At 41.2% G+C, this 26,778-nt stretch overlaps 1 protein-coding gene across 3 annotated transcripts in view; it reads right to left on the bottom strand.

Moving 5' to 3' along the window:
- CLIC5 (chloride intracellular channel 5) overlaps nucleotides 1–26,778 on the bottom strand; it is a 98,811-nt gene that overhangs the window by 37,232 nt on the left and 34,801 nt on the right. For 2 of the 3 annotated variants that reach the window (XM_051614790.1, XM_051614789.1), the window contains exon 5: nucleotides 12,756–12,937. In XM_051614790.1, the coding sequence (XP_051470750.1) occupies nucleotides 12,756–12,937 (182 nt within the window). Of the gene's footprint in view, nucleotides 1–345; nucleotides 9,936–12,755; nucleotides 12,938–26,778 lie in introns of those variants that run through there. The other variant, XM_051614788.1, reaches the window with a different exon arrangement.

Consider the following 26,778-nt stretch of genomic DNA (forward strand, 5'->3'; position numbering starts at 1 on the left):
CAGCTCATCTACACATCTTTTAAATACCTCCAGGGATGTTGACTCAACCTCTTCTTTGGGCAGCCTGTTTCAGTGCTTGACAACCCTTTTGGTGAAGAAATTTTTCCTAATGTCCAATTTAAACTTGCCTTGGTGCAACTTGAGGCCATTTCCTCTCATCCTAAGATCTAGCTTAGTTGTCCTTGCTGTCTTTCCCTTTATTCTTATTAAATTGATCTTTAGAACCAGCAATGAGTATAGCTGTATGCAAGCTGCGAGTGCACATTTTTCCTTGTAGCCAAGGGAATGTTGCCTGTTTTTAAAAAGACAATTAACAAATTACTGAAAAGTTCAGGAATAACCCAATGAGAAAATAAACCACTTTTATTCAAATTATCAGGTGTTAATCACTTTTGGAATATAAGATTATAAACAGCTCCAACTCCGGAAGGGGGATTTCTTCATTTAACACATACTCACTTAAAGGATACAAAAGAAAAGTTTGCTTATTTATGCAAAAGCTTAAAATGAAACAACGAGCAGATACTTTTTTGCTTTAAAAATTAAAGTTAACTCTTCAATAATAAAATATACTACCTATAATACAAAAAGGACATGAAAATTTTCACAGTTGACAGAATATAGCAACACAATCATAACACTAAAGGTGAACTGCAATGACATTTCCATTATATTATTCTTGTTATTACATACTACAAGGGTTAGAGCAGCACAAAAAGGTTCTCATCAGGCTCCTGTTGTGTTAGGAGCTGCACATACAGAGAAGAAATACATAGTTCCTACCTCAACAGGTTACAGTCTAATCTAAAATTACCCATTAACAGAGGATGTGCCTCAACTGAAATCACAAGTATGAAAAGGGATTTATCCTGTCTGTCTTTTTTCTCTGATGGAGATGCCACGATGCACAGCTAATTTTAACTGTCAACCAGTACAAAACACTTGTTTACAAATAAATTACTTTTCCTTGAAGCTTACTGGGTCTGAGCTTAAAGATCATTCCTGCTTTCTCCATAAGAGTTACTGATTTTGCTTTTACCCCGGCAGATCAGGTGGGAATAATTCCAACAGCCATTATGTGTTTCTGAGATTAATGACATTTTGATAGAGAAAATTCAGTCCTGGACTCAGGTCTCGACCAGCACCTAAAAATTGGACTGTCCTTTCAAATGGGATATTTTTTTGCCCATATAATGACCCAAAGAGGCACTGTGCCTGATTGTCATGTCATTGTTCATATCCCAAATACTGCTTTGTCATGTCACTGTAATTTTTTATCAACTGTGGGTCAGTTTAGGGCCATTCAGGTCTCTGCAAAGGTTGCTTTCACATTGAAAATGGAAAACATGTCCATATACCTCTTAGGACTTCCAGACTCACTCCTGCTATCCTCTCTCAGTGGAAAGACAGTAGCACATACAGTGGGCTCCCCTTCCCCTCTTTCAACCTCAGACTCCTCTCTAAGTAACCAGGGCTGTGCCCCAAATGAGTCAGGATTTAAAAACATGTGGGTTTTGAGGGAAACAAGCATTTCTGTTGACCTCCAAATGTCACTATGCAACTTGGCTTTGATCTTCAGGCTTTAGAATTCGAAACAGTCAGACTAAGACAATAAATCTCTTGATCACTAGATCATAAATTTCTAGGCAATACAGAGCAGGACCCTTAACTTAAAAAACCCCAAACAAACACAAAAAAGGGACGGGGGGATACCATCATAGCTCTGAGAATTTGCAGGGATGAGGACCTGTTCTCCAGAAATCAAACCAAGCAGCTATTGGGAGCTGATTTGCAGCCCCAAAAAATAGCCAGATGCACAAGCAGTCAGTTTTCACCCAGAAAGTGGGAAAGAGGGTTGAATTGGGGTTTGGGGTATTTCACCCCAATTTCTCATGGTTAATAATGCCCAGTCATTTCCAGCACTAAAGGATGTGACACACTCCTGGTTTATTTGAACACAAAACAGCATTGGAAGTGAGGCAGTGCATCAGCTCAGCACACTTCAGGGAACATTTTTAAGCCATTTAGCAGGAGTTTATTGCTTCAGCACAGGAGTCTTTGAGCATTCAAGCACGACAGGGTGTGCACTGTTGTGCCAGAACTGCCCTGCCTTGGGTGGGTGTGTGTGGGGCAAGGGGCCAAGGGCTGTGCTGAACTGCACCTGCACAGGAAACACGATTTAGGCAGGACAAAGCCCACTCCTGTTGTGCCTCCTCATGATTATAAAACAGATCTGCACCGTTACAGAGAATAACTGGTGACAAAGATGCTGCTTTGACTCACTTCTGAGGCCAGGCTCTCGTGCTGTGGTTCCTGGTGTCAGACCAACTTGGTGGCTGTGCTACAGGCAAATGTGTCTGGTTCAGGGCTGGCCTGTCCACATCTCGTGATGGCTTCACCTCATTTGAGAGCAGCAGGGGATTTGCCATGGTCCCTTCACAAGGAACACTATCCATTCAACCCAAGGATGGGCCCTGGATGCCTTCTGAAACACACTGTGCCCACTGCAAGGCTCAGATTGCCACACAGCAAATTACCCTGAGCTCCACAGAGACTGCCAGACTATCTGCATCTGAGATCCTGGTGCTGCTCTTGTTTATTCCAGAGGTAATAAAGTCCAAGACACAGTAATAATAGTGCTGTTTCAAGAGCATAAGTTCGCCTCTTCATGCCACCTTCCATCCCAACACACTTTACAGCATTGTCAAATTAAATAATGCAGCTAAATAAAGTGTAAACATATATTTATAATGTCTACGTTATACAATAAGTAATTAAGGAAACCAAATGCAGATTAGAACTGAATCAAGTCCCTGTTGCAATATCTGGAGTATTCTGTTCATTTAGTCATAAACATGCTCCTTAAAACAAACTGTAATCTTCTTGCTTGAATTATTTAATCAGAATCACACTTCTATATATATTTTATAGTTTATTCCAAAGCTGGAGATAACCTCTCACTTCCTAAAAGCTCTTTAAAACTTCTTTAATGAAAAAGTAGAGGAATTTGCTGTTTGCAAATCTTATTCACCCATCACTTTCCTCTAAACTAAAGTACTTAATTTAATGAGGGGAGAAAAAAAAAAAAAAAAAAAGTGAAAAATCAGTTTCCCAAATTCTTCAGAGTTTATAGACCTAGGGAGACAGGGAAAGAGCAACTTCACAGCAGTGCAGCAGAATAGGCTGAAATGACCCTGTGAAACACAAGTGATTCTGAGAATTAAGGGATGTTCACTCCTGTTATGGTTCTACACTGCAAACTGCTTTTAGGGCTCCCAGTAGTACCCATTAGCAACAGCCAAGCTTTTCTGTTTTAATTTAATTTAATTTAATTTCCACCAACAAATTCCACCCTGTTGTGAGAATTGACAGTATCATGTTGAGAACCATTAAAGCATATTTGGATTGGTTTTACTCCATGTATATATATATATAAAAAAAATTCCCCCACCCTTCTTAGTTTTCTTTTGACAAGCCACTTCATAATAAGAGCGAGGCAGACACAATGGAGGCATCGTTATGCTGTGGGATATCACCATAGGGAGCGTGGCTGGAGATACAGTAGAACATGCCTTGGCATCACACTGCCAGCATGGCCTGGTCCCAGCTCTGCTCTGAACCTCCCCATGATAAACTAGGGTGGAGCCTGACAGCACTGGTGGTGTCCCTCCAGTTACCTCCGGGTCCCCTGTCCTGCTTCTGCAGGAAGATTCTATGTATCATTGCTGCTTCCTTCTCTCCTTGAGTGTTTTCTGTTCTCTAAGGACATCTTCACGCTTGAAACATCTTCGTGCTTATGTAGCCTGGGGCTCTACTGGGAATTCCTATTGGGAATTCCCCCACCGGGAATTCTGCCACTAGATTTCAAAGGAAAGAGAATAATAACACTCTTCATTAATATAAGCTTTTCTGTCATGACTTTTAGGCCCCTCTCCAGGTGAGCAGGCGAGCACATGTTTAATGTTAAACACAGGAGTAGTCTCTATTCACATGCTGCAAGCTAGAAACGCTCGTTAGCGCCGGAGCAGGGCCCCAGCCCAGCTGCTAATGAATGAGCCACAGCCAGGGAGCCAGGCTGAGGGAAAGGTGGCACCCAAACTTTTCATCACGGTTGCACCACCACTGGCTGAGCAGCTTCAGCATTTAGACTCGGAGCCAGCTTAGAGCCATTCAGGTGATCAGGGGGCTGGAGCATCTGCCATAAAGGCTGAGAGAGCTGGGCCTGTTCAGCCTGGAGAAGAGACTGAGGGGGGATCTCATCGATGGTCATAACTGTCTAAAGGGTGGCTGTCAGGAGGATGGGACCAGTCTCCAGTGACAGGACAAGGGGCAGTGGTCACAAACTGGAACACAGGAGGTTCAACCTAAACATAAGGAAAAACTCCTTCACTGTATGGGTAACAGAGCACTAGAACAGGCTGCCCAGAGGGTCAGTGGAGTCTCCTTCTCTATAGACATTCAAAACCCATCTGGATGTGCTCCTATGTGATCTGCTGCAGGTGATCCTGCTCCAGCAGGGAGGTTGGACAAGATGCTCTTCAGAGGTCCCTTCCAACCCCTACCATTCTGTGATTTTTCCACCCAAGTGCTCTGGCGAGTGATGGGTTGTTCATTTGGCAGCAGAAGAATAACCTGCTGAGCTGCAACAATGTCATCATTTAGAGCTGGTTAGCTGAAGAGCACAGCTTAAAATACACCATATTTGAATGCAGCCTCTAGAGCATTTTCAGCTTTAGTGTGTCTCCAATCATCACTGCTGCTCTGATCACGACTGAATAACTGAGTCCTGTAACACTACATGGTGAGAGCCTGAGGAGTTACATGGGCTCTTCAGACCTTTAGGTCAGGTGTTAAAACATGGACTGATCAAGCTTTGAAAACCTGCCTTGGACAGGGTTTCAGTGCTTTCCTAGGGCTGGAGTCTTGTTTGGGATATGGGGCAAGGAAATAAAACAGATTAATGTTCTCTGCTTTCCCTGCATGTGGGCTAGAAGGGAAAAGAAGGGAACAGACGCCTTTTATCACCGGCTAGTTAGTGGGCTGCCATAGTTTGGTGCCAATACAAACCAGCAGATCCCTCCTGATCAAGAAAACTGGAACTTTTGTGACTCAGAGGGAACATCTCTATGTATCCAGGGAAAATCCCTAAGCAAAGCCACCTTAAACATGGTGGCTTGCTTGGGTATGTGCTGAAAATCCCAGTCCAGACTAAACAGTCCATCACTCTTGCTTACAGTATCCCCGAAGAAAATGCACATTAAAAAAAAATAATGGTTTTAATACTGTTTTCTCCAAAAAAAAATCATTATTTCGTTCAGCTTCTCAACATGTATGAGCTTCACAGCTTTTCTGCCTCCTCTGCAATTACTAGGTCATCACAGACATCAAAATTAATGAAGAGATGAAAGATTGAGCAGAAGAACAAAATCTTACTGGAAAAAAATATTTCTTAATATCAAAAGCAATTAAAGAATAATTACTATATCTAGCAGAATAGTAAGTGCAAACTTCCTGATGCTTAAGAGAATACACACAAAGGATGACATGAGACTTTGAGTTTGTTGTTTTTTTTCTTTAAAATACCAATTAATTTAAAAAAGTGAATGTTTCCATGTGCTCCTGGGGTTTTACAAAAGTGGGATTTCCACTGCCTACATTTTTGCAATACCCTAAACTCAGATAATTAGACAAATTTGGTCCATGAAGAAAGGGAGCTCTCCTGCTTCGCGCCTTTGCTGCTGGCACAGTGGTGGGAGCAGTGCTGCAAGCTGTGGCCTTTGCACTTCATCCCACAAGATGGACAAAACACACTTCCCTGTGTGCCCATTCATGAGCACCCTGCTACTTAGCACTGAAAAAAATGGCAGAGTGGTTATGGCTAAACTGGATTTGACTTTGAGCAGAGATGAAGGAGGGGGAAAGAGGGCTGGGGGTTAAAATAAAATAAATGCATATTCAAAATAAGTTGCTATGTACGATTCAGCTGAACTTTCTTGTAGGAAAAAAAGATGTCTAGTTTCTCTGTGACACAGACTGGCATTCCTTGATGGCAGTGGCTTTTCAGCTGATGCAAACATAGGAGTAACCTGTAGCTCTATACTCCACACTAGACCCCACGAAACAATATCATTATATAATTGGAAAAAAACATTTGTCAGAGTCTTGAATCAGATACTCCTTTGGTCCTACCTGTGCAGCAAGATGACCTCTGGGCAATTCAAATAGTCTTAACAGAAAATAAGAGTAACTAATGTATAGGATCCTCCAGCACTCCCATACCACTGCCAATAGAAGAAAAATCAATATTAGTCCCAATATGAATGGAGTGTTGGATTGACTGAACAGGGAGCTTTGAAATAAATATCTAAGAAATGTTTGGATGAAATGGACATCTTTACAGACATTTGGTCTGCATTTCTGAAATGTAGATGATTAAATCCACATTGTTGGCTTCTTCTCCCTCTGCACTATGTCTTTCTTTACATCTTGCAAAAAATTTATGAACAAAGTTATTGTGAATCTGTGATGTCTGTCTTGTCACTTAGATTCTTTTCAGAAATGCTGCCTTGCCAATGTAGATATACACTCCTGTATGATTAATATTTATTACTTAAAATTCTAAATACAATGGAAGGTCACCAAAAATACCCTGCCTAAAGGAGTCTGGAGCCCTTTAAAATCTCACTGGTGATGGATCCTGAGTCTGGAGAACTGAGACCAAAATCTTAGCAAAACTCTTTTATATGTAGGATTTCCAGAATTTCCTGCTTTTGACTATGGCTAAAGCTAAAAAGCACAAAGGCAAGTGAAAGTTACAGATCTGAAAACACAAGCTTCGATTTCGAACTCAAAGGTTGGGGAATGCCTGAACCTGTCCACAATCTTGGATCAAACTATAATTGAGGTCTGAGTAAAATGCAAAGTTAGGATGCAGAATAAGACTTGAATTCACACAAATCTGGCACAGTAGCTGAAAAATGTTTATTTTTCCTTTTATTCTTTCTCATACCCATCAATAAATTTTATCTAGAATTCTGGGAGGTATTGTTAGAAAAATAAGGATATTTAAGGATTTTTAATTATTAAGTAAAAGGAAGGTAGCTTGGGGATTTTCAGATTTTATAATTAAATCCTAAAGAGATTTTAAGAACATGCAAATCATCTCAGAAAAAGCTTATTGCACTAACAGCTCCTTTTGTTTTTTTGTCTCAGCCCTAGCATTTATAAAAATGTTTTTTTAAAAAAACAGATGCATTTTAGGTTACTGAGATCAACTGACTGTGATTTGGCCCTCTCCTAGCAAAACTGAGAAAAGACATATTAGAACATTTCAGAACCATAGGATTCAGGAAACTGATGAGGATTGACGGAGACAGAAATCAGGTCAGACCCTGAGCTGGTTCACTTACCCTGCCTGAGAGATCTGCTGCATGTTTGGACAATTTTCTTTAAGGAGCTAAATAAGCACAGAGTGAGAACCCACATCTGCTTCTGCATCTTCATTCAAAGATTCACTGCAACTGTGACTAAGCAAAGCTACTAACCGAAGTACAAACCTGGAAAAAGGCAACTGAGCAAAATGTAGATTCTGTTGGTCAGCATGCTCCTAACCTAATCATGCTGGAAGTAAAAAAAGCCCAGTGACCATTACTCATATAGAAGACTTTTCACTAGAAATGAATTCGCTGAGCATTGCTAAGAACACTTCTCTAACAGACAGAGCCATCTTGACCAATGTGCTGACTGAAAACAACACCAGAAAGAGAGATGCAAAGGACCAAGTCAATTGAAATAAATAAATAAATACATCTATTAATTTAAAAAAAAAAAATAAATCACAAATAATTCCAGTCTCATGAAGAAATATTTTAACAAGCCACATGTGCTTGCACAGACACTTCTAATCTCATTAGATTTTTCTGGCTGCTATTAGTGTTCTCTGAGCCAGCTGATTTCTCAGCAATATTTTAAAGAGAATGAGGCTATGCCCTCTAGTCTAGCTGTTGCTAAAATAGCCTGTTCTAGGGGAAGAATTGAGAGTCCATGGATTTTCTTCCAAGGTTTTGGAAAGTTCCGGACAAATTGACCATTGCATGCGAAACAATAGGCAAACCACAAACTATCTTCACAGTCGATGAGCAACATTCTGCTCCCAGCTGGCTTACTGTGAAAAGTGGAATAATCCCACCACAGCAACAGGATAGCTTCAGATTGTCATCAGCATCACACGGCAGAGGCTGCCTTTCAATGCTGTCTCCTGCCTCCAGCTCTCTGGCTGCAAACAAGCCTGCTGTGAGGTTCCCCATGGTCACAACTCACCAGCTCAGGGTTCCCTTCAAATCAGTGCAACTCTAACAGCTCTGATCAGAAGGGGAGCCACATCAGGCTACAGCTCAGCTTTATTTTACCTTTGAAAACAATGATAAATGCCTCCCAACTGAAAATCGAGAGCCCTGTGCATCTCTTGTACATATCAGGGTATATAAGTTTCACGCAAAAGAGCTGTCATTCTGAATTTCTCTGAGGAATGTGCAAATAATCACTGGTATAAAGCAGATTGTGTCAGGCAGACACTTCAGATAGAAGAAAATAATCTGTTTTACAAATAAATCTTAATGATGAATTGCATAACCTAGATAGGTAAACCCTGGATGAGCAGGACTAAGGCATCATGCATGGATTTCTGCTGAATTCCTGGCTGAAAATGTGCCCCTCTCTGTTTTAGCTTCTTTGAGGCTCTCAGAGCAAACTTCTCTTGGGGTGAGAGGATGAGTGTTTTGCAGTGACCCATCTGGAGCCCAATGTGAAGGAAGCTCTTCCCCTGCCTGGAATTTGTGTGCAGTGACAGTTTTCTCCTGTCTATCCAAGCTTCCCAAGATAGCAATTATAAAGGAACTGGCAGCCATACAGTCAAGATGACAATAACCTATGTGGTTTGGTGAGCTGTGCCAATTCCCTCTTTTTGCTGGAGTCAATAAACTGCTGCCATTATTACTGTGTCTGTGTGTCTCTACCAACTAGCAGATTCACTGGGCATTTTGGCACTAGCCCCACTCTTCCAAGGGCTGCCTGCTCAATTGCTCATTCACCCTCTTTCGCTTCAAACATCCAGATCCAACAGCATCATGCAAATTATATGCAAAATAGCATCTGCAAGTCTGACATATTCACTCAGGCTTCCCCCTCTTGCATCAAGTTAAAAATAAGTACCCTATAAACTCTTGGGCCTGCTAAGACAGAATACTCAGAGAGTTTTAAAAAATATAACTGTTAGTGGTTTTTCTCCTTTAGGATCAAGCTCCTTTTTCCTGCTCCCTCTCATATTTTGCTCCTGCCTCAAGGATCTCAGCAGCATGGAGAGAAAAAGCATCCTTGAAATAACATATAACATAACATGTTTATATGTTTCTAACTCTCTTACTTGAAATTTCAGCTAATTTCCTATTTTTGAAAGCCAAAGAATACAGGTGGTGATATACTCCTAACATGAAACAAGAAACTAATAGAGTGAACTTATTTCCAATACTGATTGCCATTAATACTAGTTGAGCCAGATCTTAGGTTCAGATTTCAAAGAGTCTCAACCCCCACACACAAGAGCTTCCTTCTGTTTTCTCCAGGGAGAAGCAAACTTGTCCCTGACCAATACACTTGAACAGCTGAAGTCATAGAGATGCCAACCAGGCAGCATAATGATAAAGTATATCTTAAGGCAACAAGGAGAACAGAGTCTTTAAAGGGGGATACTGAGCCACCACCAAGGTCAGTTAGGACTTGCTGAGTCGCTTGGCCACATCTGCATAGGCTTGTTCAATTTCTTTGTCTGCTGCACAGGTGTTGGTGAACTCATCCCTGGCATAGGCGTTCTTCAGGTACCTCCACAGCCCCATCATCTCTGTTGGGAACTCAAAGTTCCGGTATTTCTTTGTAACAATCTAAAGCAAAGACATAAGAGGAGGGGAAAAAAGCATCTTGGTGGTGATATATTTCCAGATTCCTTTTTAGAAAGGTTATTACACTTTCCAGGCACATAATGAAATGAGGTTGTTCTCCCTCTCTACTCTGCTCTTGTGAGACTTCATCTGCAGTGCTGTGTCTAGTTTTGGAGCCCAAAGATGATCCAAGGGCTGGAGCATCTCTGCTATGAGGATGGGCAGAGAGAACATTTGGATTGTTCAGCCTGGAGAAGAGAAGGCTCTGAAGAGACCTTAGAGCACCTTCCAGTACCTGACAAGTCTACAGGAAAGCTGGGGAGGGACTTTTTACACGGGCATGTAGTGAGAGGACAACAGGTAATGGTTTCAAACTGAAAGAGGGCAGATTTAGGTTAGCTATTAGGAAGGAATTATTTACTGTGAGGGTGGTGAGACACTGGCCCAGGTTGCCCAGAGAAGCTGTGGCTGCTTCATCCCTGGAAGTGTTCAAGACCAGGCTGAATGGGGCTTGGAGCAACCTGGTCTAGAGGGAGGTGTCCCTGCCCATGGCAGATGGGTGGGAAGTAAATGATCTTAAAGGTCCCTTTGAACCCAAACCATTCTGTGATTCTATGACTCTATGAATTAACAGCAAAGGAGATAAACACTTGGAGACTCAAGGGCTTATAATAGAAAAGCCTGAAAAGTGACTGTTGGTTGTCCCCTATATTGCAAGGATGTTACCTGGCCTAAGGACACTAAATCAATGGCCTGGCTACTGTCACTAAATTATTACTTTTATGGCAACTGAATTTAATTAATTGTAACATATTTTTGAGGCAATTTTTACAATCTTACGAATATCACTTGAAGTTGAGATGCCACATAAGAAAGATGATAATTGAATCATAAAGAGCAAGACAAATTTAAGGGAAACGCATTAGTACCAACTATATATAACATATTTTTGTATTAACTGTTCTATTTGTGTTTAACATCATATAATATTTCATTTATACTGTATTTCTATTTTTAATAGGCATAGTATATATGGCCTAGCCAATGGTGGCAGAGGATGTAACCACCTACAGCTGTTGGAAGGCTATAATTATGTTCATGCAAAGGAAACATTCAGGGTGGTGTGGGTACCATGATTGAGAAACCAAGTAGACATTAGAAACAGGAGTATTAGGATAAACTGGGGGAGAAAATGGCTATTTCAAGACTTATTAGATTAGGAAATTGTCTATCAAGGGAAATTTTTGATCTCTAAAAACACTTAGGCTCTTATTCAGGAAAACAGCTAAGTGCATACTTAATTTTAAGCACCTGTATAGTCCCATTGAAGTCCAAGGGGCTAATCTGTGCTTGAAGCTAGTTGCTCAGTTAAGTAGTTTGCTGGATTGGGATATTTCAGTTTTCCTGTAAGGATATACCACATAGAATAATCCTGTGGTGACAGAATGAACTAGCTGATAGGAAGGGATGGATTAGTTGATTTAATGAGTGCTTCCAATCTCTAATTTTTCTGACAGTATAAAATTGTTCCTGGGCATAAATTACATACATATGTGCCACAGAGTTCCCCTTTATTTTTAAAGCACATGGTAGAGCTGTTTTCCATCTCAGATTTCTTAGGACAGTCATGTTCTCAGAAATGACTGTGATTTGTTTTTATTACCAGGATCCACTTAGTATTTGCAAGTCCAAATCCTGTCCTAAACTGCATTTAATTAAATGTTCTTGCCTTCAGTGATGCTTCACATACACAGGGGGAAGACAAAACCTGCTGGGTAACTTAAGATTTTCACAATTGTCAGCTCACATCTTCCCTCAAATGAAAAAGACTTAATAATTTACTCTTTTTCTTCCATCTGTAAAATGCTTTTTGAAGCAATACACTATGCTTGTCTGAGAAAGATTTTAATTCTCTTTTGACATCTTCCATTTCATTCCAATGAGATGGGAACCAGTAAGAGGCCACATATTCATTTTGCATTGTCTGACTTCACCAATGAAGATGAGCCAAAGAAAGAGATAAACTTGTGAGGATATTATCACATTTCTTACCTGGTGACTTATGCACACTTCTATTTTTTTTTTTTATTGCATGTGTGCAGTCAGCTCCCAGGCACAGTTTATGTTTTGGCTCATGGCATCAAATTAGATGCATGACTTGGCTTTAATTCCTAACTTCCTTGCTGGCCAAGGTCTGCCAGGTACTTGCTTTATTCTAAAGAAACATATAAACCAATAAATTAAATAAATGCAACATTTAGAAGTCAAGATGATGTACACCATTTGCACTAGACCAGCATCCACTGAACGTCTTAAATCCTGGACCTCAGCAGTGACTTTGATTTGTTAACTTCTCTGCATGAAATACCAGATGGAACAAATATTCCCCAAAAAGATGGACTGCTGCTTTTAAGTTACAACTGGGTGGGAACTGACTAAAGTTTTGACATCTCTCTTAAGAATAATGGGAACTAATTAATATGAAATATGCTATTACTTGCAGCAGGGTAAAAATATAGAGATGGGATACCTAGATCTTAATATTTTCTTTGCCAATAATAAGCTATGGGACAATTTCCCCACATGGTAAATACCAAGTTGCTTAAGTTAACCTACAAGAAATCCTGAGGAGCAAAAGTGTGGTTCAGACTCTGCTCTTCTAGAACTTAAGATGCCTCTCGCTGAAATCACAGAATCATTAAGGTTGGAAAAGATCTCTAAGATCATCAAGTCCAACTATCAAAATACATGTTGGTTTTAGGTCAGAGCAGGGCACTTCATTGCCAGATAAGGCTTCTTTGACCATCACATGACATCTCCTACCTTGACAACATGGAGTTTGGGCAGAAGGTTGCAGTCAGCAAGCGTCAGGTCATCCCCATCCAGAAACTTGCGTTTAGACACTTTCTCCTCTTCGGTGCTGTCTGCATCAATCTCCTCTGGCAGAGGGGTTCTCAGATAGTCATCCAGCTTCTTCAAAGCCTTCACCAGGCCTCTTTCAAGAGCTTTGCCAAAACACAATGAATATGTGATTAGGGCAGGATAACAGCGATTTAGAAACACTCATTGTCAATGGCCATGGTAGCATCTAGAAAAAAAAGGCAAGAACCATATAATTGTTGTTCCTTTGTGCTTCAATGCCTACGCAATCTGATGACAAAGCAGCCCAGCAAGGTCTGCCTGAGGGTGAAGCTCTTCCTGCAGTAGAAAAAGGGGACACTGGAAACTATTGTGCCATGCCTTCTCCTGATTAGCACCAAAGAAAAAAACAATCAAAAACAACACAGTAAAAGAGATCATGGAAGGAAAGCTTCTGAGTATGATACCAATAAAACACATACAACCTTTCATATTCTTCTGGTTTGTTGAGGCCACCACACAGAAACCTTGAGATCAGGCCACCACATTATCCAGAAGGAAGTAGTTAACAATCTGCTTCTGCACATAGACACCCACAGGTCTATGGGGCCTGATGGGATCCACCCAAGAGTACCTAGGGAGCTGGTGGGGGAGCTCATCAAGCCTCTTCCCACCATTTATCAACAATCCTGGTCAACAGGGGAGGTCCCAGATGACTGGAGGCTGGCTAATATGACAGCCATTTGCAAGAAGGGCCAGAAGGATGATCTGGGGAAATACAGGCCTGTCAGCCTGACCTTGGTATTGGGAAAGATCATGGAGAGGCTCATTTTGATAGAGCTCACATGGAAAGTGCAGGGCAGCCAGGGGATCAGGGCCAGCCATCATGGGTTTATGAAACTGAGGTCTTGCTTGACCAACCTAATCTCTTTCTGTGACCTGCCTATTGGATGAGGGGAAGGCTGTGGGCATTGTCTACCTGGACTTTGGTAAGACCTTTGACACTGTTTCCCACAGCATTCTCCTGGAATAGCTGGTGAATCATGACATAGACAAGTGTCCTCTTCCCTGGGTAAAATACTGGCTGGATGGCTGAGCCCAGGGAGCTGTGCTAAACAGGGTCAAATCTAGTTGGTGGCCAGTCACCAGTGGTGTCCCTCAGGGCTCAGTTTTGAGGCCAGTTTTGTTCAAGATCTTCACCAGTGATCTGGATGAGGGGATTGAATGCACCTACAGTAAGTTTGAAGATGACACCAAATTGGATGGGAGTGATCTGCTTGAGGGTAGGAAGGCTCTACAGAGGGACCTGGACAGGCTGGACAGGCTGGACAGGTTCAATAAGGCCAAGTGCCAGGTCCTGCACTTGGGTCAAAACAACCTCATGCAATGGTACAGGCTTGGGGAAGAGTGGCTGGACAGCTGCCCAGCAGAAAAGGACCAGGGAGTGCTTGCCTACAGCCAGCTAAACATGAGCCAGCAGTGTGTCCAGGTCCTGCATCAGGCCATCTCCCAGGTAAATAATGACAGGACCAGAGGAAATGGCCAGAAGTTGTGGCAGGAGAGGTGTAGGTGGGATATTAGGAAGAATTTCTATACTGAAAGAGTGGTGGGAGGTGGTTGAGTCACCATCTTTGGAGGTATTCAAGAAAGGTGTAGACGTGGCACTTCAGGTCATGCTTCAGTGGTTGTAGGGGAGTTTTTGTGGGTGTTTTTTTGGTTTCTTTTGTTTGGGGTTTTTTTAGGGTTTTTTTGTTTGTGTTTGTTTGGGGGTTTTTTACTACTTTTAAACCCCTTCCAGAATAATTAAAAGCAATAACAACACCCTAGATGCAAACCATAGCTCTGAAGACCTGGATGACACACTTCAACTGAAACAAAAGTAATATAACAATAATTAAATACAAATTAAATGCACAAAAGAAATGAGATATTCAGCCACTGTTTAAATTCCCCTCACTTCAGATTCAGCTTAGGTGGAAATTCTCTTTTTGATGTCTCAAATCAAGTATCACAAAGGAGAAAGAGACTTTGGACCTCTCATTTGAATTACTAAAGACCATGTCCCACACTGCTTCTGGCTCCATCAAATTCCAGGCTTAAATTTCCACTTAGTAATATACATTATATACAGATATAATAACATCAACCTGTGCACAGAATTAGTGTTCTTATGTGTTACCAGCAAGACAGAAGAAAAAGTTGATTGCAGCAGTGTACTTAGAGAAAGCTGAATGACTGCAAGCAGGTTTCCATGTTATTTTAAAACATTCTGGGGCAAGAAGGGTCTTTGGTATCTCTTTTCAAGGGGGTGACAAGAACAATAGGGTCCTGGCCCCTGACAAGTGCCCCAAAGTGGTAAAGCAATATAAATAAGAAACAGCAAGAATTTACAATGTGAAAAAATAACAACATGACTCATGGGCTTAGGGCCAGAATTTCAGCTGGTGAAAATTACCTGCAGTGATTTATACCTGCTGCAGATCTGGCCTGGAGTCAGCATTTAAGGCCTAGACCTGTAAAAACTTATATCTCTGAGTAACTTACTGCGATTTAACTTAGGGGAGACCAGTCAATGCCTGAAGCTACTCAAGTGGAGCAGCACTACAAGGCCTGTGGAGATGAATATATTTCTGGAGCAGGATGCCAGCTTCAAAAGGCTGCAGCCATCGCCCCGTGCAGAGCAGCTTGCTGGCACAGGTACCTCCCCTGGCTCTGCTGTCAGATCCCCTGAGTTTTTGGCACAGAGAGAAAGGCAGCATGCATGGGGCCACTGAGAGAGCAGGAGCTGAACACCACAGAACACGATTTCTTTGCTGCCCTAACATCCATTAAAACCTCGTGCCAGTGGTGGGAGTGAGATTAAGCTGCCTGATGTCTTGTTCCCACTGAAGCCTCTTGGCCAAGCTTCAGGGAACCATACCAGCTCTTTTGTGGCTGGCTCTTAGACACAGTGGCAAATCCTGGCTTAATTGATTGACTGGAGAAATTACTGCCATCCAACTGAAAACACCCCAACAGACATAGCAGGGAGGGAAAGAATTTCATTTCTGAAAGTGGAGCATCTAAAGCGACTGAAGTGCTGCCATCCATAAAACAAAAGTGTTGCCATTCCTTATTTAATCAATTCAAATTGAATTTTGACACTGACATTCTGCTGTCAGATGCTGGCAGTGGTGTCTTTAATTGTCTGCAGCTGTGCTCTGCTGCAGAACTTCTGCTGAAGGGTAACAAGGGTGTAGCGTGTAATATACCCCCATGTGGCAACACTCACAAGATTTAACAATCTCTTTTTTGTTAACCCCATAACACCTGTTGAACTGATAGTTCTCCTTCTCTTGGTCAGCCTCAGACTATGTCCTCTTACAATGAATTAATTTAGAGACAATGGAATCAAATTACTGTGACTTCATTCAATTTGCACATTCAGATTTAGGGAACTGGCTTAACTCTGAGGATTTTCCAGCCTCCCCTTCACCCGGTAGAATCATTGGTTCTCTGAGTTGTCTGTGCAATATTTCCAGTATCAACGTGACATTAGATGCTTTGGGTGAGTGAAGTGTGTGCGCAGAGACAGGAGCAACAGGTGAGATGTGTTTATGTAACTTTTCTGGAACTTATTAGGGTTGGTGTTGTTTCTTTTTGCTCTTATTGATATATCAAAGTGCATTACGGCTGCCTGAAAAACAATGCCTGGAATGAAGCCTATTTGTGACAGTGGGAAAAACATCTATCTGAATTCATACTTGGCACTTGTGTGTGACAGCTTTAGGCCAGAAACATGCGTGTGTTCAGGGTTCAACTCATCTGTGACCTACTTCACATGCTCTGCTGCATCACGCAGGATCCTGAGATTGCCCAGTGAGATCACCACAATGTCAGGACCATCTCCTATCCTGATAATCAAGAACTGGACCACTAGTTGTGAATCCAATGGCCCTGCTTAATTCATCAAAACTCTTCTGATCCTGGCAAACCTCTCAAAAGAGCCATGAAAACAGAAGAGTTCTGAACAAGGGAAAACTGCCTTTCTTCCAACTTAACAGTGCCAGAATTTTTAAAAGCTGAGAAAATTAAGATCCTAAAATCAACATTTCAAGTGGAGTTTAGGTGGACAGGGTCAGATTTTTAAAGCCTGTCAATAATTTTCAAGGTATGTTTTTTAAAATCCATATGCACATAGCCATGTTGCCAAGCCAGTGGAGTCTTCTACACCTGGTTGAGGTGAACCATAAATCAGCTCTGTGGAGAACTTTTCTGAAGTGTCCAGGCTTCTATTGTCTTGATAATGTCAGGGTGGAGGATTAAATATTTCAAAACCAAGTAGAACCCTCTTTGCTCAGTAAAAAACTGGCTGGATGGCCAGGCCCAAGGGGTTTTCATGTATGGAGTGAAATCCAGCTGGTGGCTGATCATGAGTGATGTTCCCTGGAGCTCAGTGCTGGGGCCAGTTCTCTTTAATATCTTTATCAATGATCTGAATGAAGGAGTCAAGTGCACTCTCAGTCAGTTTCCAGATGACACCAAGCTGGGCAGGAGTGTTGATTTGCCCGAGGGTAGGAAGGCTCTACAGAGGGACCTGCACAGGCTGGATCAATGGGCGAAGGCCAATTATATAAGGTCCAACAAGGCCACGTACTGGGTCCTGCACTTGGGTCAAAACGACCCCATGCAACACTATAAGCTTGAGGAAGAGAAAACGACCTGGGGGTGTTGGTGGACAGCCAGCTGAACATGAGCCAGCAGTGTGCCCAGGTGGCCAAGAAGGCCAATAGCATCCTGGCTTGTGTCAGCAATGGTGTGATCAGCAGGACCAGGGTCATCCCCCTGTACTCAGCACAGGTGAGGCCACATCTTGAATCCTGTGCTCATTTTTGGGCTCCTCACTACAAGGACATTGAGGTGATGGAGCGTGTCCGGAGAAGGGCAACAAAGCTGGTGAAGTGTCTGGAGAACAAGTCTTATGAGGAGCAGCTGAGGGAACTGGCGTTGTTTAGTCTGGAGAAAAGGAGCCTGGGGGGAGACCTCATCGCTTTCTACAACTACCTGGAAGGAGGTTGTAGTGAGGTAGGGTTTGGTCTCTTCTCCCAACTTAATAGGTAATAGAAATAGAATAAATGACCTCAAGTTGCACCAGGGGAGGTTTAGATTCGATGGTAGGAAAAATTTCTTCAAGGGTTATTAAACATTGGAACAGGTTGCCCAGGGACATGGTTGAGTCACCACCCCTGGAGATATTTAAAGGACATGTAGATGTGGTGCTGAGGAACATGGCTTAGTGGTGGACCTGGCAGTGTTAAATTTATGGTTGGACTCAATGATCTTAAAATTATTTTCCACCCTAAATTATTTTATTATTCTATTCTATGCCTGAGAATGTGGCTGCTTTTGAAATTTCTACCTCCAGTTGCTTCTTTGTAGCAGGACGCTACGGAGATCTTGATCTGTGTGTATATGTCTCATCTGCCATCCCATCCCATTCATGACATTCTCCACCCTGCAGATTTTTAGTATCAACTTAGAGATGACAAAAGTGACCAGCTCTGTGTGAGGAGCAACAGTTGCAACGTCTGAACTCACACAGGCCGTCTTTCTGGACAGTGAAATCACAGAACGCAAAAACACAGGCATCATTTGCCTCCACAGTGATGTATCTAATGTAGCTACAAGTTCCAAGAAGTTCTAACAGTGTATTTACAAAATCCATGGTGGAACCATCTCTCTCACTGCTCGCTACTCTGTTCTGGGCTACTTATGTAGCCAAAGCAAACAAAGCAATCACAGTCCTGCCGTGTCATCCCACCAATAGTAAACAACAATATTAATAAAAAAACCTCACGAGCTCTGTGATTTTCCGTCTCCCTTCAAAACTATGCATTTATACAACTTTACTTAAGAATCCTGAGTTAGAAGCCAGAAAAATAGCACTTTCCAACCTCAAAGCAACCACAGAGCACTTAATGAATGTATTACCATCTGTCAAATGCACAGGGTGAGGTTCAATTTAGCTGATGATACCTAATTCACAATGACGCTCTGTTTTCAGCAAAAGGTTACTTGATGTTGAACAATGAGATTAACAAATCCTGACATGCACAGAAATAAAAATAATGTAACAAAAGTTAATAATTGACAAAATTATTCTCTTGGTTACACTGACATAAAAAGGAGTAACTCCGCTTTGTCAACAAGCTACCCCATATTTACTCCAGTTCAACCAAGAACAGATTTTGGATCTGTGACTCAAATTTTCAAACAAAAACTTCCTTCAGCAATTAGCCTGTGAAACTATTCCCAGGGGACAAAGAGAAATCCTTATGTCTTGAAGTACATATAACACAACCAAGCTTTGGAAAATGTAATGCATGGAGCAATCCTGCAAGTCAAGGGGAGGGTCAGCTGACAAAGACACATAGCTAGGTACTCAGGGTGAAATTTTGGTCATATTGAAGCCTGTGGAAGTTTTGCTGTTGACTTCAGAGGGGTTAGGCTTTCTGCAACAGCCTTTAAAGCCAAGAGGGGCTACTATAATCAGTTAATATAACCTCCTAAATAATGTCAGCCATAAAACTTCCAGCGTCATCAGTCATTTCCATCTCTACTTTCTGTGGGTCAATTAAGGCTGAGCAAAATGGAAAGTAACTAGAAAGTAGTAAAAGAAAAACGGTTTGGAAAAAGTAAAATTGATTCAGACTGCCCACACCCACAGCATTGCAGAGGTCAGACAAGGACTCTCCTTCCCCTTCCTTGAACTCCAAATATTTCCTTCCTCATTTAATGCTGGGATGAAGAGAAACAGCAAAGCACACAAAGCACATAAACGCCAATCTCTGTGGCCTGAAGAAGCCACTGGAAAGCAAATCATTCCATCCTAAAATAGTAGCCTCGGAAAAGCTGAATTATCATCAGAGAAGCCTCTCTCTCTCTTTTGAGAATAGGCAGACCAGCTACCTAAATTTAAAATAGCTAAAATTACTTAAGATGTCTCCTATTTTATGTGTCTGAGTGGAACAACTTGCAGGATGAGGAGTTTACTTGAGAGTTACTATTGGAAGAAATGCAAAGCATAGAGGGCATGAGAGCAGCAAGAACAATTGATTCTTTGGCCAAACTGAACATAAAAACTATTTTATTTATGTTAGAAAAGAGAAAAACTAGTTCAGTTTCTTAAACAAACTTACAGCAAAATATCATAAGATTTCCAAACATGGAAAAAAAAAAAAAAAAAGAAAGCCATGTTTTGGGATGGTTTGTTAAGTAAGTTGTGCTTAAACATTCAGTCATTTTCACATCACTTTTAAAATGTTGGTAATCTTCAAAATCAACATGTAATTTCCAAATTAAAAAGATAATCATGGAATCATAGAATGGTTTGAGTTGGAAGGGACCTTAAAGATCATCTAGTTCGAATCCCCCTTCATGGTCAGGGACAGCTCCCACTACACCAGGTTGCTCACAGTCCCATCCAACCTGGCCTTGAACACTTCCAGGGATGGAACTTCCCCAACTTCCCTGGGCAACCTGGGCCAGTGTCTCACCACCCTCACACTAAATAATTTCTTCCTAACATCTGACCTAAATCTCCTCTCTTCCAGTTTTAATCCATTACCCCTCATGTCAAAAAGTTTAAGATAAAATACTTTTACATTTCAAAACAAGTCATTATTCACCCACGTGAAACCCACTGTTGCCAACAATTCAGGTTACTCACACCACCCATGGCATTTTTTGTCAAATAAACATTTTGTCACAAAACATTTTCCCCAAGCCGAAGCAAAAGATATGTGGCCCTCTTCATAAGTGAAGACCACTGAAAACACAGTGACAAAACAACTTCAAAGGTATCAAAGCTCAGCAACATAATGGCTTTTGTAGCCATCAGCTGAAACCACCTCAGCAAAACTGCAATGTTCTTAATTGTCAAGCCCAGGCAAGTTCAACAAACAATGATCCATGTACAAAAATGAACAACGAATCCTGCTGCTATCCTGGATCACTGATTGATGCTTTTCTGTTTTACTGCTTTCTTCCACTGCCCTCCAGTAAGATTTATCCTGTAACACAGGCAAATGAACTTGGTGAAATACACAACGAGGGAAAAGGGGGAACAGTACATAAATATTCACAGTCTCACACAAACAATCTGAGATTTATTTTCCCTTTAAAAAAACAAACCACCTTTCCTGATCACTTCCAGATTCATGGAGTTTGATATGAGACCCAATACTGTTGTCTGGTAGAAGAGAGAAACCCACCAAGAAACAGCAATTTAAGGTAAGAAAATAATATAATTTTACTAGTCTGACAGCCTGAATAAAGACCAAGGCTTCATATTTTTCACTCTCTTTTTTCTCCATCCTGCTCTTTATTTTTTTTCAGGCAGACTCAACAGAGTATTGTAACTTTGATAGATTAATCCTTCTCACATGGAGAAGCTGTGACTGCAAAATGCACACCACTGTATCACATATTGAACAGTTTATCTTTCCCCCTGTGATTTCACTATAACCCTTGAGATTCGAGTGCTGCCTTGATTTCTTCTCTTTAGCCATTCAAGAGTCAGGTGTCCTGTCTAAGATGGTTACGTAGGTTCACTCTCTGGTAGGAGGTACTAAGCATCTACAGAGGTCAATTCCTTCCAACTGCCCAAGACACCTGATTTAAACTCGGTGTGACTCACTGCACACATGCCCTTCTTGCTGCATGAATTAGAGACCAAGCCTAAAGGACTAGCTCAGACTAGACACCTAACTTTCAGGGAGGTGAAGTTAGGCGAGATGAATCCTACCCTTTGAATATAATTTCACAGTTCACCTAAGTGATGTAGGATAATACAAAGAGACTTAAATATCAGGGCTTAGTCCCCAAAGGGCAAGTACATTGCCAGTTTGAGCATTGCAACTTCCTTTCCAGGCATGTTTCTGCTTTGTAAAATCCCCTGCTCTGAGCAGCACCTACACTGAGAGGCAAATGAGTGGGCAGTCACTAAGAGAGCCACTCTGGGCCAAAGGGAGTTTCTGGGGTGAGTCACCTCTCCTATTAAAGATGTTCCACTCTAGATAAATAATTCAATATTCACTGGAACAGAGGCTTGAGCATGTTCCCACAATAAAGGTAAAAGCCCATACAACCACGCTGAAAAGTTGTGATCTGTCTGTTTCAACTCACTTAATGAACTAATACCTAGTTGTGTACACAGAAGAGAAATAATTAGTGTCTCTCATTTATCAACTCTGCTTTCCATGTTAGGGGTTTCTCTTAGGAGACAGGGGTTCATACTCATCTTCCAGATCAGTCAGAGGTGGGATTTGAAAAGGGAGTTTATCTCCTGATGAGGGGTCAGCTGAGCATACACCAGGGCTGGGAGAAGTCACACAGACACAGGTGCACACATACAAACAGCCACATGGCTTTGGTCACAGGCTGCCTTTCAGACATGGCCTGGCCTAAACAGGTAACTGTTTTCCATATATGTTGGCATATTTGTTCTGTGTATGTCCAGTGAGAGAAAACAGTGATGCTAAACGCCCCAGGAACACTTCTGCCAGGACTCAAGAGGAAGATGGAGCTAAAATACAGCCATTAGATACCCAAAGCCACCTTAGAAATTCAGATTCATCAAAAATGTATCCTTCTCCGGAGAGAAGTATCCTTCTCTGGAGACTTTCAAGACCTGTCTGGATGCCTTTCTGAGTGATCTGCCCTAGTTGTTGTGTGTTTTTTTGTCCTGGGGTTGGACTCGATGATCTTTGGAGGTCCTTTCCAACCCCTAATATTCTGTGATTCTGTGATGCTGTGATTTACTTATGGGTAAGATTCACCTTGTCTGACTTTAGCCACCTAAGTTAAAATTAGTCCAAGTCTCTTTTATAGATAGCAATGGAAGACAGGCATCTCTGAAGGAAGTTCTCCCAGCTTTAGATCCATATTTTAAAATAAATCAAGCTGTCCTTTAGAAATGGATTTATGTCCCTCTCTGTTGATCACAAAAGAAGCCAGGAGTATTGAATAACTAATGTATAACTTTTAGACACACTTAAGTTAAATAATCCTCTCTTATCGCTCCTCTTCCCTCCCCACCACATCTACAAACACTTGATTTTGTGGATTAATCGATTAGAGTTTCATCCCAAAAGTCTGGGACATTTTGACAGACCTATCTAAAAATTGCACAGAAGTTATGCCTCAGTCTCAGAGAGGCTGAGGCCTTGATTCCCCAGGTATCCTTTCCTAAGTGAGAGCACGATGATCCAAGGATTAGGAGTACACCTGGATTTAGGAGACCTGAGTCTCTTTTACCCATATATTTAAATTATATATTATATAGATTATTTAAATACTCTGCCTTCCAACTTCTGTATACAATATAGGGATAATAGCACTCTTCAGCTACAAACTTTATATTGGTGAAAGTACTAGTGCATCAGCCATGGACATATGTTGAGGGGGATGAGCTGCAAATATGGACAAAAATAAAGGCATAATTCTTTATATGTGATACCATCTGTCCTACTTCCAAATTGAACACAGTGAAACAGGTGAATTGATAAGGTTTTCAAAAAGAAAATGAAACGTAAACTTTTCAAGCATGTAGTAAATTTGCTTTTACTTGTTTCTAGTTTTAGACTGAAAACTCAGGTTTCTTCCTTCCCTTTTCTTATTCAGTTTTACAGTGAGGCAAGAAATACATGTAAGACTTGTAATGTTGTCATGCAGAACGCAACCAGAGCAACTTCACATGGTGTTGGTTTGGTTTTTTTTTAAGAAGAAAACCCAGGTGTTCAAATGACACCAAAAGAAGAGTTAATTTCCAAATCTCTTAGGAGTCCAAGTGACCCTGAGGGCAGGAAGCAAGTGAATGTAAAACTACTGGCCTACAAGTGCCCCAGGAAGAACAGCACCTAACTTGCATTTCACAAATCATCCTAACTCTGTAGCAGCACGTAAGTGACAAGCATCATTTCTAGAGCGTGTCCCCGAGGGCCTAATCCTGACCTCTGTGATGCTAGTCTTGTGCAGGTGTCCCTAAACCAACTGCAGACAAGCAGCAGCTGATTTGCATCAGAAAACTGAAAAAAAACCCAAAACCCAAACATCAAGCCCTGCACATTATGAACCCACGTATTTATAGTAGGAGATTAACACTTTGGGATCTTGATTTTTGAGATGCTGTGTGTTTACTCAGAGTGTAAAGTTTTGTTTTATTAGCAAAGAACAAACAAGATGATTCTGGGACTAACAAAGAAAAACTAATGACATGTCTCTGCATTAAAATAAAAGTTAGTTTCTGACAGAGTGCAACTGGGCTTTAGTGACAGTGCTGTGGGGACCCCTTGTGTTCTAATATTTAAGCAAAGAAGATTGTTCCTCTACAGGCCGTTGGTGCTTGCACCTTCAATGTAAATTTCTTTCAATCCCATGCATATACAGGAATAAAGTTTGCTTTTGGTTACACCAGGATAATTCCAGTTGCACTCCACTGATTTCAGGTATGCCATTTAACTTCAGCAGCAATGGACTGAAGACACCTGAGAGGGAAAAACATAGCTAGCAGCACCTAAGGATGAAGTTTTAAAGATTATTGAGTTCTGAAATCCCTCAGCTCACTTAGCAAATCTCCATCTCAAATTGTTTCATTTTAATGTTTCCAGTATTTTTCGCCCTTTGTGTTAAACAATTGTTACTAAGATACCAAAAAAAAACCAAACCATGAGATGATGAGATTTACAGATGATTCACATCTTAATTCTTTTCCATTGTCTCTCCACTTTTCAGATTTTTTTGTTTCAAGCCCCATGAAATGACTTAGGGATCATTGTGATTATGTCTCAACTTAGCCCCTCGGAAAGGAGCAGAAGCAAAGAGAACTATAATTATGTCTGGAGGTATAAAAAATTGTCAAGTACTACTAGGGAGGTCATATTCCCTCTGTTGCAACTTTAGTGTCGCAACAAGTAGTAAGAACAGTTTTCCTAGTTCTGGTGTCCCCACTTAAAAAAAGGCTCTGAAATTTCAGGCAAGAGGTTGAAGGGGAACAATAACACAGTGCTCCAAGTCTGGGAACAAGCCTCAAAATGTCAGGTTTGAAGAGTCTATTGGTTCAGGTGTTGTAGAGAAGGCTGAGAGGCCAAGGTGCACAGATGATCACTCATGAACAAAACATCTGTGAAGTGTGAGGGAGCTCTTCAGCCTCTCAGACAAAGGTGTGAAAAGGTCTAATGGGTGGAAGCTGGACAAATCCCCTTCCACGTTGCCAAAGCAATGATCTGCTTAAAGAAAACAGAAGGAGAGAGGGAAGGTGGACATATTGCTTGGGGTGTTTATAATGAGACTAAGAAAAGGCAGACTTTAACTCAGTTCTGACAGAAATGGGAGAAACTAGGCTGGAGGAGAACAGAGTTGCATGAGCAGATCATGCCACTTTAAAATTCCTAATATCACCTTTCATGTCTTGGAACATGGATTGAGGTAGGTTGACTATACCACCATCAATATCACAGAGAAATTGCTAGTCAACATTAAGACAATAATTGTAATTACATCTCCTGCTTCAAGACTTAAAGTGCTTGCAAAGATCACAGTATCTTTTCTCCCAATATGCAAATAATCAGATGTGTTATGGGGCTTATCCATGGCCATCTGGTCATTCTCTGCTAGAGATGGGAATGGAGCTATTGCCATCAGCTGGGCATTTCTCATCCAGTAATTTTCCCCCTTAGAAGTGTAGTGTGCATCAAAAACACCTCAGTTTCTCCTGTTCTCTGTTCAGATGCAAAACAACTCATACTTTAAAGGATTAAATATTCACACCCTTGCTCAATAGGCAAAATTAACTGGGATGCCATTTGCAGCAGATCATAGTAAATAACCCGAAGTCCCATCTAGCCTCAAACTCCATGAAATTCTGTTATTTTTTTAATGAAATCAGGATAATCAGGACATTTAGAAAATAATTGTGTCTCCAGTTCCCATTTAGTCATCTTATTTCAGGCACTGTTTGCAAGCTAATGGACAACTATTAAGGATCTGATTCAATAAAGAAAATTAGCAACACTGATTTTCATTTATGTCTCATTCTTCTCTTCCCTGTTATTTTACAAAGAACATTTGCATGCATAAAACAAACAAACAAAAAATCTGCTTTGGGAAAAACATATTCCAGGCCAAGCCTTTGAAGTCCTCAACAGTTTTGCAAACTGACTTCCAAGAGCCAGTCACTGAGCTCTCTATCATGTGATAGCTTGCTCTACAGTTGCTAAATATAAGCTTGTGAACAATCCTCTCAGGACAATTAAACCAGTTGGGTGCTTAAATCTGGACATTTGCTTGTATAATTTCGGACCTTTTGCAGAGAAAGGCCATAACTTCATCTAAGTGCTTGCTGTGGAGAACATACTTCAGATGCATCATGCATATTGCAGAGGGGAGTCACCCACCAGTGTGAAACCATAGAGCAATGAAGTTAAAACTCGATTCTAAATAATAATATAATGTAGGCCTCTCATTCCAGCAGTGAGGAGTTTAATTCCTCCCAGGACTGCTGCAGCCAGATTGCTCTAATCCACTTCCAGCTGTGCTACTGCTCCTGTGTGCGAGCATGGGAGCTCGGCTGGGAAACAGAACAAAGCATCCCAGTAAAGCCAGCAGCACTTGGAGGAATATTCAAACACACAGGGGAAATAATTCCCTCTTAAAGAAGAGCATCTGCCAACTACTGTTCCTGTTGCAAGTACTTTAGTCTGGGCCTGGCCTGTGCATATAGGCTCTGATTCAGCAGAGGCTTGAGAACGTGCCTTAATTTGAGCAGAACATTAACCTCGTTGACTGCAGTATATATTGTCAACTGACTTTTAGGGTTTTGCATATCCTCTTTCTTGAATTTATATAAATATATGTATCCTTTAATATTTTTTTTTCTCTCCCTATGCTATGCTATTGTTTCAAATCAAAATGTTTATTAGTACATTAATTGTAAATATTTACTGTTCCC

Source organism: Apus apus, chromosome 3 (genome assembly GCF_020740795.1).
Source record: "Apus apus isolate bApuApu2 chromosome 3, bApuApu2.pri.cur, whole genome shotgun sequence".
In the NCBI taxonomy this organism is placed as follows: domain Eukaryota; kingdom Metazoa; phylum Chordata; class Aves; order Apodiformes; family Apodidae; genus Apus; species Apus apus.